General features: G+C 39.9%; 1 protein-coding gene across 4 annotated transcripts in view; it reads right to left on the bottom strand.

Moving 5' to 3' along the window:
- Positions 1-14,494, bottom strand: part of LRRC56 (leucine rich repeat containing 56) — a 60,311-nt gene extending 45,817 nt beyond the window's left edge. For 2 of the 4 annotated variants that reach the window (XM_083862780.1, XM_083862783.1), the window contains exons 1-3: positions 14,415-14,494; positions 12,768-12,909; positions 3,359-3,523 (exon numbers count right to left, since the gene is read on the bottom strand). In XM_083862780.1, coding sequence (XP_083718906.1) covers positions 3,359-3,514 — 156 coding nt within the window. In that variant the 5' untranslated portion in view covers positions 3,515-3,523; positions 12,768-12,909; positions 14,415-14,494. The remainder of the gene's footprint in view (positions 1-3,358; positions 3,524-12,767; positions 12,910-14,414) is intronic. The other 2 variants (XM_083862782.1, XM_083862781.1) reach the window with 2 other exon arrangements.

Below are 14,494 nucleotides of genomic sequence, written 5' to 3'. Positions count from 1 at the left end.
ATGTGACAATGTCTGGAAGATCATTTGACCTTGTAAAATGAGTTTCTTCTGAGAAGTGGAATGCTTTTAGTGGAAGTCAGGAAAAGATCCTTTGCAAACAGCAGGGAGAGGACAGGCTTTGATAGAACAAAATAAAAACGTGATTGAAGACAGGTGGCGCCCTTAATTTCAGTTTCTCCACATTTAACGAAAAATCTGTGTCACAGCCCTAATAGAGTTAAAAAATAATTGCCCATTGTTAGCCAGTTTTCAGAACAAAGTGAGAATCTGCTCACCCAGTACTCTACAATATCTGACAACCATGCATAAGGATGGGCAGAGCAGGAAAGTATTAACAGGAAAATAACTAGGAAAACAGAGAGCTGAAAATTTTAATAGGACAGGTATAAATGGAAAAGCAAGAATGCCTATCCATATAGAGCAAGATTAAAGAGTAAACCAGAAAATTGATATGGATGCTAGCAGAAAGAATAAAAATGACATCTAATGATACCAACCCTTTCATCAAAAGCTTTTGACCTGTAGCTTGGATGAAGGACATTCAAACATAAAAAGATGTTACATGATAGTGCAGCAAGAGAGCTGGCAGCAAGAAGAAACTAGAAGATGTAGTTAACATAATGGAAATATGGAATCATACAGGATTTGAAGTGAACTCTATGCTGAAACGAAGCTACAGAAGACTACAAACTCTGTGGAGAATGAGCATAAAGTCTAAGTGAGGGGATCCACAATGAAAAGAATGGGCAATGGTCCAGTGGTTTTGTAGAAGTTGTCTTTTGTTCTACACAGTCCAAGAAGATAAAAAGGAAAGAAAAAAAAAAAAATCAGTCTAAGCCAAACTTGCCTCTCTTTGGAGGAAAACAATGCAGCAAGTGAATAAAAAGTGAAGGAAAACAAGTGTCACAAATTTTAGAGAGTTCTCTATAATGCAGACTGCTAATGGAGACTGCTAATGGTTTCACTACAAAATAGACAGCCATCACCCTGGAAAAAGGGCAAAATGAGTCAAATGTGCAGGCAGAAATGAGGCTGCAGTTCAAGGTGCCCAATCTTAACAGAGTCTGCACAAGTAGACTTTGCAGCTTCCCCAAAGCCTGTCTGGTGCAAGACAGACCATTATGAGGACAAAGAGTGAAGCTGAGTATGTTTTTCAGAAAAAAACCTTCCTCAGGAACATCCATAAGGTGTCTAAGAAATTGCCTATACAACACTACAGAAGTGTGGCCCATGCCCTTTTTTGAATGTAAAACAATTTTACTTTAATGAGCCCGTATTTTAAAAGTCTATTAGTTTCCTTCCCAGAGCACTTCGACAGATACAATCAATAACTCCTAAAATATTCACAACAATAAGACAATCAAAAAGATACTGCAATTGTATTGATTTAAGCAAGGCAATCTTTCAAACCATTTGACTGTCAATGGCATGTGGGTCCTTAAAGAATTATGCATGTGAAAACTTGTTCTGTATTAAACATTTGAATATTCTGAACATTTGCAAATTCAGAGAAAGTAAATTTATGGCCACAGTGGTTTCCATTTGATCAACAAAAAGGTCAGAGAATAGATAGAGGAGGTATGTTATTAAAACAAGCTATAAACACTGTAAATGTTTCCTTGACAATGTCATGTAATTTTTCCTCTGAGCAGGAAGTAACCCAGCTATGCCAACACAAATGTCGGGTTCCAGGGCAGGAAGTAACTGTGTCCAGAAAAATTATCAGGACCATGTACTTGATTTGAAAGAATCTTTGAAATGAGATTCCTTTACAAATGTTAACACCCACAATCTCAAAAAAGGCAAAACTCAATTATTTAACTTCTTATTTGCATTTTTTAAAAAGTTACAAAATAATAAACAGCAACTTCATGGCATGTAGGTAACATTGCACTACATACACTTTTCTGCTTATGGTTTGCTGTGAACTAAAAGCAGCAGAGGTTCAGAAAGAGAAGATCATGCCAATGAAAGAGCTTCCTAAGGGTTTCATTCAGATTTGATTGAATAAGAGGGCAGCTGTTTAGGTTACTTTAATGGGCTTTGGTTCGTGCCCTAACAATACAGACTAATCTGAGAGGTTCCCATCAGATTTATACAGGCTATTGTAGGCCACAAACACATTAGACTGGTCCAATTCTATGCCAGCTTTTAATAAAAGACCAAGAAGTGGCCGGAGGTTCTCACGAGGAGAGTGAATGGCATAGACCATACAACCATGCAACAGTTTTTCTCCAGGATGCTAAAAGTATCCACTCTGCAGAAAGGGTTTTTTTCATCTCCAACCATTTTATAAACACTAAGAGACTTGGCTAATTATGGGATAATAGTTCTGTCTAATCCACAGCACATGGTCAAAATGGTAACTGGAATGTAGTTTGGGAGTGGCTGGGGAGTGGTGTAAACCCACAGCTGGAATATGCTCCCTGCGGAAGCCCCTGTCTCTCCATTGGTGCAGTGGATACATAGGGGATTATGGATGCTTGTGATCACCACCCTGCTGTTGGGAGCACCTGAACCACAGCCTTGGCAGCTCCATCTGCCTTTCATAAATGCTCCCCAGCAGAAGAGAGATTCTTCTGTAGGTCTGCAACACAGAAAGCCTCTCTCCTCACGTTCTGCTCTCAACTCTCCCTTCCTTTAGCACAGAAAAGTGACATTTGGTCAGCTCCTACACATCTCACAGGATTTCACCCTTAATTAGTCCTGAGCAAGTACAATACAATGTGCAACCAAGTATTCTTTCACAAATACTTCACAAAGTGAATGCCTTCATGAAGATTTCAGCATGTTACTCTCAACAGGCTACATACCAAAATCACTTCCCCAGTCTAAAAGGAATATGGCTTTCAAATATGCTTTGAAATTCCTCCCACTACGACATGTATAGAAAGTACTTCTATCATTTGCAGAATATTTTAAATGGCTTCTTACCAGGACAGAGGATTTCACTAACTCAGAGGAAAAAAAATGTGCTTTTAAAGTTACATTTCCAATCTCTAAACAAGATTGATGTAAATTCTTTTTCTGATACTAAGATTCAAGGTACTCCAAATGGCATTAAGGAGATCTGTGTAGAATATAATTATGCTACCTGTGCTTTTCTTCATACTGCTTCAAGAATCCTGGAAATAAACACAGCCACACTCATGCTGGGAATACTTTTGATATGAAACAAGGTGAAAGGAGGACAAACATTTGATATACTTTCATAAGACAAAATCTACTTTATGCAGAAATCTAAATGTCAGAGAGGCAACAATCCACAATCAGTACAATAGCAGTTGGAAGGTTAATACAGCTCTGTATATGCCAGTTTGCCTCTTCCACTTCATTAAAAAGTTGGATGTCTACTCACCAGTTTCCTGGGGGAAAGATGTTCATCCATAAGCAGCTCTCCATCATCTTTAATCAGCGGACTGGGATTTGGGTTGCCTTGCCAATTCAAATCAGTCTCCTGGTCTTCAGATGAGCCTGGATGAGAAACTCTGTCAGGATTCCACTTCAGGTCCATCTCAACATGCTTTGAACAAAAGGATAACAAGCAGTCTGATTTTTCTACCCGTATTTATTATCTTCCTGTCAGCAAAATCTGTTTTGACTCCTATTGCAAGACAGAAAATGCCTACGGAGATACAGGTCTCTGGTTCCTTTAATCAGCACAAACCCAAAGCTATGTAGTATGTAACACATGTTCTTCCTTTTGTTCATCCTCAAGAGCTACCCTAGTCCCATACCTCATTCAGCTTTGAGTGCAAGCTTTCACAGCAAACTCTTGTTTGCAGGTATACAAGAAGCCAGGCATTCCTATAGCTCTGTACAAAGAAGAAAGCTGAGAACAAACAACTCAGGACACTAGTCCTTTCCAGCCTTCTCACCACTCCCCTCATCCTTCTCCAGTGTCAGTGAGCTTCCCATCCACACAGGCTCCCTACCTACTCCTTTCCTCTTGAGAAACATGAACAACAGTCAGTAAAACTCTGCTGGACTTCAGACTGCAAGTGCCAGTACCAAGGCACAACACCACCTCTCTTGAGCATTTTGAGCTCTGCCTGCAGGTAGCATGGACAGAACTTGTCTGTATTTGTTGTCCTAACTCAAACATGCCAGCACTGTTACTGACTCTAGGTTAGGCAGACAATGGCTACTGACTTCTAGTTCTGAAGACAATCTTGGAGAAAATAAATTAAAAATACAATTTAAATAAAATTGTGTATGCTTCAAGTGAGGAACGAAATACAAAGTTTGAAGATGAAGCACCCCAAATATGGTCATTCTTCAATTCCCAAAGATATCACTTTCACAGAAATATTAACAATTGACTTTGAAATAGGAGAGTAAGCATATGTACACCCGTTAGAGTCAAAAAGCAATCAGCTGTGCCCAAATGGTACAAGCATTACTGTGATTTATACAGCTATTTACTACTACTTGGCAACAAGGAAGCGTCACAGCTGGAAACAGTGCTGTAACAACAAAAGGCTAGACTAGAGAAAAGCCGTCTTGCTCTGCTGAAGGGACACCTGCAGTTTTGTTCTGTTCTCCACTGTGAAGCAATATTTATTCTTAGTGCTGGAAAAGTAATTAAATGATCAAGCTAATCATAACTGGCTGACAAAGCATCAGTGGTGGCCAAGACCTGAGAATTACCACTTTCCTTCCTCCTCATACTAATAAACAGTTAAACACAGGAATGACTTCTGTTAGGACAAATAGGAGTTCTGACTGCTCAGCTGGTCATCTCCACTTGAGAAGACTGACTTGGTAGAAGGTGAAAGAAGTTTGGGTCAAAGACTTCTTAATCTGACTAGTCAAGTCCAGTCAAAATTCTTCACTTCCACAAGAAAAAGAAATTCAGAAGGCTCTGTGCTGTCAGAAAAACCAGCAGCCCTTATCCAAACAAAAACAGCAACAAAAAACTGATGATATGCCAAACCTCTTCCTGCAGAATCTCCTACACTAGGAAGGGAGGAACCAAACTCTCAGATTCCTAAGTGCTCCTTCTGTACATTCATCAGGGCAGAATAAGCCCACAGAAAGCAAACTCTATTTTTTCCAGGCCACTGTGCCTACCTGGCAAGTACTCCTACAGGAGAAGCTGACTGCTCAAATGCATTACACGTAAGCCACAGCAATATTCAATGGCTAAAAAACATGTTCAGTAACAAATTCTTCAGTGTCACACAACTCCTTCCAATCTTTCTTACTGGCTTATAAAAGAACCACCATAAAGTGAATTGAGTAGTGATATTTGCAGCTTCTAAAACCTCAGTATGCCTACAGTAGGGTAAGGACAACTTCCACACCTCAGCCCATTAGGAGGGAAAAGAGATCTCAACAACACTGTGTCTTGTATTTTAGAAGAAAAGCTACAAGACATAAATTTCTATTACCTGTTTCTTTTTCTAAAGAATTCTAGAATTTCTCAGACTTTTTTCCCCTCTACTTTCTTTAGAACAGGTCAGTATGATTTAGTTAGTATAGATTTGCAAGATTCATCAGTTGTCCAAGAGAATTAAAGACTCTTCTGTGATATGAAGACCTTCTGATGTTGTCATTATTTTCCTAAGAATGAATTATTTTGGTCAATAACTGATTTGGAGTAGAATATTCTTGTCACAAAAATTCTGGAATCCTTTGCCAATTACACAAGACTTGTGTAGGATTGTGTGCAAGTACTGGTGGTTCTTCCTAATTCCAGTGAGGATTGTTATTATCCAGAGATAATCTTGTATGTCATCAGAACAAAGTGAAGCAATAGTCACAGAACACTGATGTAATGTGTGACTGCAAAATGAGATAGCAGCAGGATTTTGTAGATGCAGGCTGCAAAGAGTTAACACACTTACATAAAGCAAATAACTGTTCTCCCTCTGTTGGGCCATCACCATCACATTTCAGAACATCCTCAAATCTTTGAAACATGTTGATACAGCATTTGCTTTAGGCTTGACAAGGAGATCAATTTGTGGCTTAATATCTGAAGTGATACTTTGTTTTATACTTCCTGCTATTGATCTGCTCTTGTAATTATTGTAACATTGGATTAGTGAGGAGAAAAGTATTTTCATTACAAATTGTTTGGGATCAAGTTGAATTATTGTCAGCAAGCAAAACTCATTTTTACATGTTTCTATCACTTCAAATCTTTCTCCAGAGAAGAAAGAATCCCCTCCTGAACACGGATCAAAATAACATGCTCAAAATGAGATTGTAGGAAAATTAAGAGTGCAGGAATCCTAATGGTGAAGTGCCAATATTTTGTAAAATCCATGAACCTCTGAAATCTCCAGCATTGTGTAGGAGTAAGAAGGGGACCTGGCACAACATTTGTCCTCCTAGAGACAAAGGAGTCACATTGCTCATTTTCATCAGGTCCATGTGATAAACCTACAGCTCTGCCAAACGCACGGGACAAGCCAATGCTGACCCAAAGCACTGTTAGCCTCAGTGGGACAGTTTACAGGGACTGCAGAGACTTTTGGTGTCACTAAAGATGTCTGAAAAGTCATGAACATGAAGATTGCCTTCACGGAGAAGGTGGTTGCATTGGCTGTATGTTGGATCCATGTGCTGAACAGAACCATTCCCACAGGGCTTTGTGGGACACACAAGGATGGAAGATGACTGACTACACCTAGCAAAAACCTGCAGTGAACCCAGTGAGACAGCATAGGAATACCTGACACGAGTGTGTCAGGGGAAGAGAAAATGACTGGAAAATAATGGAGTCTTATACTGCGTGTGAACACTGAGAAGAATAAAAGATTCAAAGAAACCAATAAATTCATTTCTGCAGGATTTGCATCAGAAGTCTTAACTTGGCAGGCTCTTGCTTATGTGGATAACTAGAAGCAAATAATCATTGAGTGCAAAAGAAATCAATGACCAGAGCAGTGAGATGGAAAATTTTGAATTCTACAAAGAGTTAATCTGCCAACCTTCTCCACTGCTGCCACTCTCCTTACCCAAGTGAGTGTGTGTAATCATGGTAAGTTATTCAATTCACAGACATGTTGTGACAGTTCATTAAAAACTGCAGGACATTTTCAACACATATAAATACCAGTAATAAAAACCATTATTAAAATTAAATGATCCTTGGAACAACGTGTTATTTAAAATCCCCTCAGAATACTGTAATTTTCTAGAAAGAAATTGGCCAAGAATAGTTATTTGATGTTCTTAGGGTCTGACAATCTGGTAAGACTCCAAGATTTTATTTTCCTGCTACAAGATTTATTGAAGAGTCAGTGATAGGATTGTGTATTCTTCATTAAATATATATTAATGCACATTTCAAATTCAGCAATTGCCAGAAATGTTTGACTTAATATTAATTATGGCATCTTAAGACTGGGAAAGGATCTCTGAATTGTGTGACTAGACATGATAATTTCTAATGGAGTCTTCACGACACTACCTAAATAGCTTGTCCAAGCAATTAAGTTACTGTTTAAAAACAAAACAAAGCAAAACAAAAAAAACCCCAAACAATGGTAATTAATCAAAATTCACTCTAAGAAAGGCGTGTACCTCTAATATTAACATCCCACACAAAAAGGAATCTCTACTGCCCCAGGTCAGTTTCTTAACCAGCATCCTCTCCTGCTCTGTGGCTACTCATGCCTTCACTGGACACAAAGAGTGCCATTTCAGTGGGGGTACTGCAGTCTCTGGGTCCATATCTCTATTTTTTGGTCACCAGCCAAAACATTCTCCAGGAAAAACACCCATTTGAGAACCACTGTGCTATCTATCCCTTCATGACAGGAAGCTTGCACTGCAGACTTCCATTTCACTTGTCTTGCATAATATAATTTTTGTCTGTTTAATTCTGCATCAAAAATTAGAGTAGTGCCCACACTGTTACCACTGACACAGAATGAAAACAAAGAATTCTGTATTTACTACAGATTTGACAAAACATTTACAAGTCCCAAGGGAACTATGAGTGCCCTAAGTGTAATTTTGCACAAGTGCACTGCAGATAACCTCTTCTGGAAAATAACTGTTTGGGCAGCTGGAATTTACTATGATGTCATCAGGAAACTACTGTTACAATAATCCACCCATAATGGCAAAAACAGTTCCTGCAACATTCATGCAATATAAAGCATCCTGCAACACATCAGTCTATTTTAGCAGGTACAGCTTCTAAAAAGATGAAAAATAAGACACCGGTCCTGTTATTGATATAACTTTTTTCTTCCTGTGTATGACTATACAATCTGATTTTAATCTTCTGGTTTCGTTAAGCAGAACAAGATAACAAATACTTCAGTAATGCTACTTTAATATCAAAGGATCATGCAAACACTATAAAGAGCATTCATAAATATTCCACTTCTGTGCTCCACTAAAGAAAAAAAGCTTTTAAGGGAAAGCTGAATTATTAATATAACAATATCCCATTTAATATAATTAAAATTTCACTGACTTAAATGACACCGAATGACTCAAATACTTACAATTGTATTTTTGTGTAACTGTTCAGTCAATTTGAGGCCTTGGTTCAAGCATCTAAATGTGCATACAAAGCAAGTGTACTGATTTATCCCATTGCTTACCTTCCTTATTTATGGTTTTAGAAGCTGCAAGAGTGCTCTGACAGTTCTTTGCTATTAAATATAAATCTTGCTCTGCAATTACCACCATCATGGCAGGTAAGCTTGGGAGCTGTCCCACAGACTCCTCAGGGAAAGCTCTTGGGAGCTTTGTGGACGATGTAACACCCCCATGCAAGGAGCTGAGCTCAAACTGTGCTGTCACTCAAAGCAGCAGTGATCCCAGAGAAGAAAATGCATGCTACAAACCCAGATGGAGTTGAGATAAAAAAAAGTCTAATATTATTCTAAAACATAACAGTAATAATAAAAAGGCAATGCCTATAAATGTCACTCATTTCTCCTTTATATATCTACAGATTCAATGTAGATATATAAAATAAAAATTTCATAGTTACAGTTGCATATATAATACTTTTCCCCTGAGATCCTGATGAGCAGGGTGATGAGAAATGTTTTATCATATGAGCTGGCAATGCCCTTATATTACATAATTCTGGAGCTAGCTTGGCAAATTTTTAATGAAACTTCCCTGTCTGACCATCCAGGAGCCACTCTGGCAACCACACTCCCACCATCCCAGACTTTCATTGCTGGGAAAATCATGGTGCAGTGGCAGAAAAAACTGCTCAAGCTGGTGCCTCTGCAGTAGGACCCCCAACAAAGGACCCTCCGTGCCTGTGATAGTCTGGGGTTTTCTGCCAGTGCCACAGGTCCTTGTGCAAAGGGTCAGCACCACGTTCCCCAGCAAGGGCACAAACCTGCAGCTCCCACTGCAGCTGCACACCCAGCCACCTGCTCTAAGTGTATTCCTCAACAAAAAGTCTTCACAGCAGAATTTTAAAGCAGGTCACTCTCTATTATATGTTCTGTAATATGTCAAAGAAAAAATAAACTGAAGTCAAATCAATTGGTTTTAGTTTTTAGAAGGTGGAAGGTGGTCAGTGGTAATTTCTGTCTGGCTACAAATGTTCATTGATTCCCTCTGTACTGCAAGTCTCCAGACAGTGGCTGTGGATGAGTATGGATTATCTAAATCCTTGGATGAAACTGCAAGATGCTATGGATTGAGGGGTTTTCTTCATATACAGGTAAACTTCTTGCTGCAAGGAAATATCTCAAGACACTCTTCTACTATCTGTCCCCACAATGAGCCCTAGAAAAGCAAAGCAGAGAGCAGGATATGGGGATAGCTGGTGAACAACAGGGGTTATGGAAAAACAGAGCTCCAAGATACCAACATCTTCACTCTCAGAGGATTGCCAAATGCATTTCCAATTGTTTCAGTGGACTAGATAACAGTAAGTCCCTCACCATTTTATCAAGGTTACCAGGGATCAAGAAACCACATTTAGCCCTCATGGCCACAAGCTACCACAAGCTACCATCCAGCAGTGTCCAGATGTTAAATAAGGGAGAAAGGAGGCTGGCCTAATTAGAGTCCTCTAGTCCTTATGTAGGGGTCCTGCCATGGATAGCTAATGACAAGGTACATAGGAATCAACAGATCTGTGTTGTCACACACACAGATCCTGCCTTAAATGTAGATGTCACTGGAAGATGTATTTATCTTCCTTGCATTTAAAAGGCATAATTCAGCAATTACTTAAAAATTCACATACTAAAACAGGACATAAGCAAAGCAAGGTTTTGCAGAATCAGTATCTTTTCAAGATGAACAAATATACTCTAAGCCATGGACTCAAAACTGAGTGACAGTCCAAAGCTGCAGAGAAGAAAAACTCTATGGTTTTGGTCTTCACAGCAGTTTTAAGTATCCACCATTTTGAAGAATTTCCAGATTCCAGCTAAGAAAAAGACAATAAAAATTGACCTTTTTTTTTCCCCAGCTACCATTGCATTGCATTTATGAGCCTTTTGAAACACAAATTTTATGCAGGATGAAAATGTATCATATATAGCATTTCTGAGTTTCAACATTCTCTGGTTGCCCTCAAACAATTCTCAGTCCATTTTGTTTGGTAATCAAGGTATTTGAAGCAAGAAATTCCTACCTGGCCTGCTAAGCCACTTGAAGAGTCACTGGGAAGTTTCTGATTTCTAACATTTTGCTCACATGGGACAGATTGTACAAAAAGAGACAGATTCTAGATGAACTTGCAGAAAAACACTGACCAGTGGGTGATGCCACAGGAGCACATCTAGTAACAGACATTGCCAAAATTTTAGCAAGGGCAGAAGAATCACAGTGAAAAGGAACCTTGGAAAATCAGTTTGGGATACTGATGAGGTGGCATTACAACCATCCTGCTGGGCCAAGGCAACTACTGTAGTCAGAAACAGATCCTTTAAAAACACTGTCAGAAGCAGAGATAGTCCATCTTTTCCCTGGCATGCTGCTGTAATTTCTGGCAACCAGTATCTTCCCAGCCCAAAAGGTGAACTGTGTTCAACAGCTGGGGAGTTGCACAGGGAAGCAATTATTTGTCATGTCTCAGGACATGACAAACAGTCATCCAATTACTAAAGATGACACAGAAATTTCATCAGGAAGCAGTTTCAAAAGCTGAGAAAGTTCATTTTTGCATTGTATTTACTCAAATTGTGGAAGACAGGCATCAGTTGCTTGGAGGCTAAAATTAGAAATTAGGTCAATAGCAGTTAGAATTATGGAGGATACATCCAACTGTCCATGCCATTCATTAAATTATAGCTTTCTTTTGCATCATCTCATTTCATCTCCTCTTCCCTCTGAAGCATTCCATGGAAAGAATTTCAGTTCTGCCATTTACCCTCCAGGATGATCAGCTTTGCACATAAAAGTCAAGATATGGCCACAGAGACAGTACATGAACCTCCACTGTTTCCAACCCCTATTCTCAGCAGTTTTAACACTGTCTGTTTGACAAGATTATATTTTCATATAACAAACACAATAGCTGAATGCTCTTTCCCAAGTATCAATAATTTACTTAATCCCCTTAATTCTACATTTGTTTCTTTTCCCCACTTCAAACTTGGGTGGATACTCCATTAAAATAGAGCAAAACCGTGCCCAATCACCATATATATTAGGAACATTAAAAAAAAAAAGAAGAAAAGAAAACCAAGGTAGTTTTAGAGCTCCATTCTAAAAAATAATTTAAAACTAAAGATGTGGAATATCCAAGATTAACAGCCAGCTTGCTATACTTTGAATACTGCTTGCAGATGTGAGAAGATGTAATCAAAGAAATGTGTGCTTTCTAATTTTTTTTTAATATCAGATAATATTTCTTTGAACTAGCCAGAGTCCACAGTCTTTTCCTTTTAATACAGACATGTTAGTATTTATTGCATCTGCCAAGGCAAATGTGGTGTTCTGATTTGTATTATAGCAAACACATGGCCCTACTGATATAAAATAGGTTTTGCTTCCAATTTTTTCAAGCCCCCATGTGACTCCATAGAAGGTATAAAAACACTAACCATTACAATAGCAAACTAAAATTATGCAGATACCTCTAAATAATTAATTTCTGTGAAAAGCTCAATAATTTTCCAATTAAAAAAAATAACCCCTTCATAATTCCTCACAAATAAATATTAATCCATTCCCATTAGTGACAAACACAGCAATCCCAAATTTATTATATGTTACATAATGTTACTATTTTGCAGCACTTTTTTACTATTTCAAACATTGAGGATAAACATGATTTCTTTAACTCTGTTCCCTAAGGAACTTTGGTTAGAAAAGCACCTGCATCATCATCAGTTATATCATTCCAGTCCAGTGCTAAACTTGCATCTGGTCTCACATGGAATCTACATCCTGCTTTCTATAGGATCAGGTCCCTTGAACTGTGTAAGAACAGGGTGCTGGCATCCCAGGCCATGGGCAGAGCCTGTTCTTTTAGTGACAGCAGTGTACAGCTAACAAACTGAGCTGCCTACAGGTAGATGTATCCATATATCAATCCCTTGAGAAGTCGGACCTACAGGAGCACAGTCATTCTCAGTGTTAAAGCCAAGAGAGAGAGCACAAAGTCCAGAAAAAAAAAATCACCACAACAAAACCTGTTAATGCCAGCAACTCTGAGATCTGACATGGCTGAACGCTGTGCTTTTAATCTAAGATTTCAGGTGGATTGAAACCAGACAAAATAACATGAAGAAAAATAATATCATTAAATGGGTGAGTAATTTTAAAAAGTTCTGAAACATTTTCAGTAATTTGTACATTTGAAATTATTTTACCTTTTCTTCCAACGCCCCTGTTGTTCTGCATCATTTCCCATTCCTCTCCAACAGAGATTTTAATTTAGTAGTCACAGCCGTTTATCTTCATTTATCTTGACTGACAGGTGCTCATAGTGTTATTTAATTGTTCCATGTCCTGCTAAAACAACAGTAAGGACATAATCTTCAAGAGAACAAAAAACATAACAACAAAACAAACCCAAGAGATTCTGAGCACTTAGCAATTAATAAAGAGAAGTACTTTATTCACTGTAGCAGCAGCAGTCCATGCTCAACAGGGCTTAAAAGTGGAACAGGACACAGAGCAGCAGAGCCTAGAACAGCTTAATGAAAGTGTAGCTCATTAGTGTTCCCAAAGAGACCATGAAAAGGTGAAAGACTTGATAGAGAAGAATCTATGTAGTTGGGGAGAAAGAAGTTTTTTACTGAACAAAAAGAACACTGATTTTCTGGTAGGAGTAAGTTGATTCTGTGTTAGGGAAAACATCACCATTGGGGTAGAATGGGATAAAAGGTTAATATCAATATTTAGCATACTTTCACTGTGTCAGTTGTCAGAAAACATTGCCATGTAAAAGCAGTCAAAATGGACAATAATAGCAGGAACATTTCTATCAGGAATCAATACTACAGAAGACAGGTGTACAGCCAGGATAGCACAGGCCTCACGGACAAGACAAAGGGAGAGCTGAACGTATCCAATTAACTAATCACTGACTGCTGAAAACTATGAGGGGGCAAAGTGAGTTTCTTGCTGACAGAAACCATTTTCCATTCCACAGAGGGGTCATGAGCAGGACGGAGACCACACTTGAACCCTTTCTGCAAGAAGGCGAACAAAGCTTAAAACCTTTAAGTTCCAAAGCCCGGCAAGTCTCTTCAGCCCTTCAAGAGAAGCTGAGGAGGCACCACGGAGGAGCTCGTTCTCTCACTGTGAAATACCTGGAGATACTTCTACAACTTACACCAGCCCAGGATTATTTCTTCATCAACTTTGCTCTCCTCAGAGCTCCGCCAAAATATAAAAATTAAACACCCTGTTACATCCACCAGAACATAAACAGAGACTCAGCCCTCAGGTGCTCTCCACCTGTACACAGGCTGATTACTACAGTGATGCACATGCTTTGGTGGGATCTTCAAACTCTGGGAAGCATTGGAGGTGTCCCAGTCCAGCCTGTGTGCCCCACAGCAGGCAGGATCCCACTCCAGCCTGTGTGTCCCAGTCCAGCCTGTGTGCCCCACAGCGGGCAGGATCCCACAGCAGTCCATGTGCCCCAGAGCAGGCAGGATCCCACAGCAGTCCATGTGCCCCAGAGCAGGCAGGATCCCACAGCAGTCCATGTGCCCCAGAGCAGGCAGGATCCCACAGCAGTCCGTGTGTCCCACAGCAGGCAGGATCCCACAGCAGTCCATGTGCCCCAGAGCAGGCAGGATCCCACTCCAGTCCATGTGTCCCGCTCCAGCCCAGCGCGTCCCCACAACGGCCTTTTCTCAACGCCCCTTAACCCCGGGTGCACAACCCTGGGAAAGGAGGGGAGCCCAGCCCCATGCCCACCACACACACACACACAGAGACACACACACACAGACACCTCCGGGCTCCCACCACCCCTCCCTCTCTCCCCAGGGGCCGGTTCCTACCTGCCGGCCGTGCCGGAGCCGCGGGGAGAACGGGAGAGCAGCGGGGAGGGAGCGAGAGCGGCCTCCGTCGCCCGGCAACG

This window comes from Zosterops lateralis, assembly GCF_965231275.1.
Source record: "Zosterops lateralis genome assembly, chromosome: 6".
Lineage (NCBI taxonomy): Eukaryota > Metazoa > Chordata > Aves > Passeriformes > Zosteropidae > Zosterops > Zosterops lateralis.
This window is presented reverse-complemented; position numbering and strand designations above follow the sequence as displayed.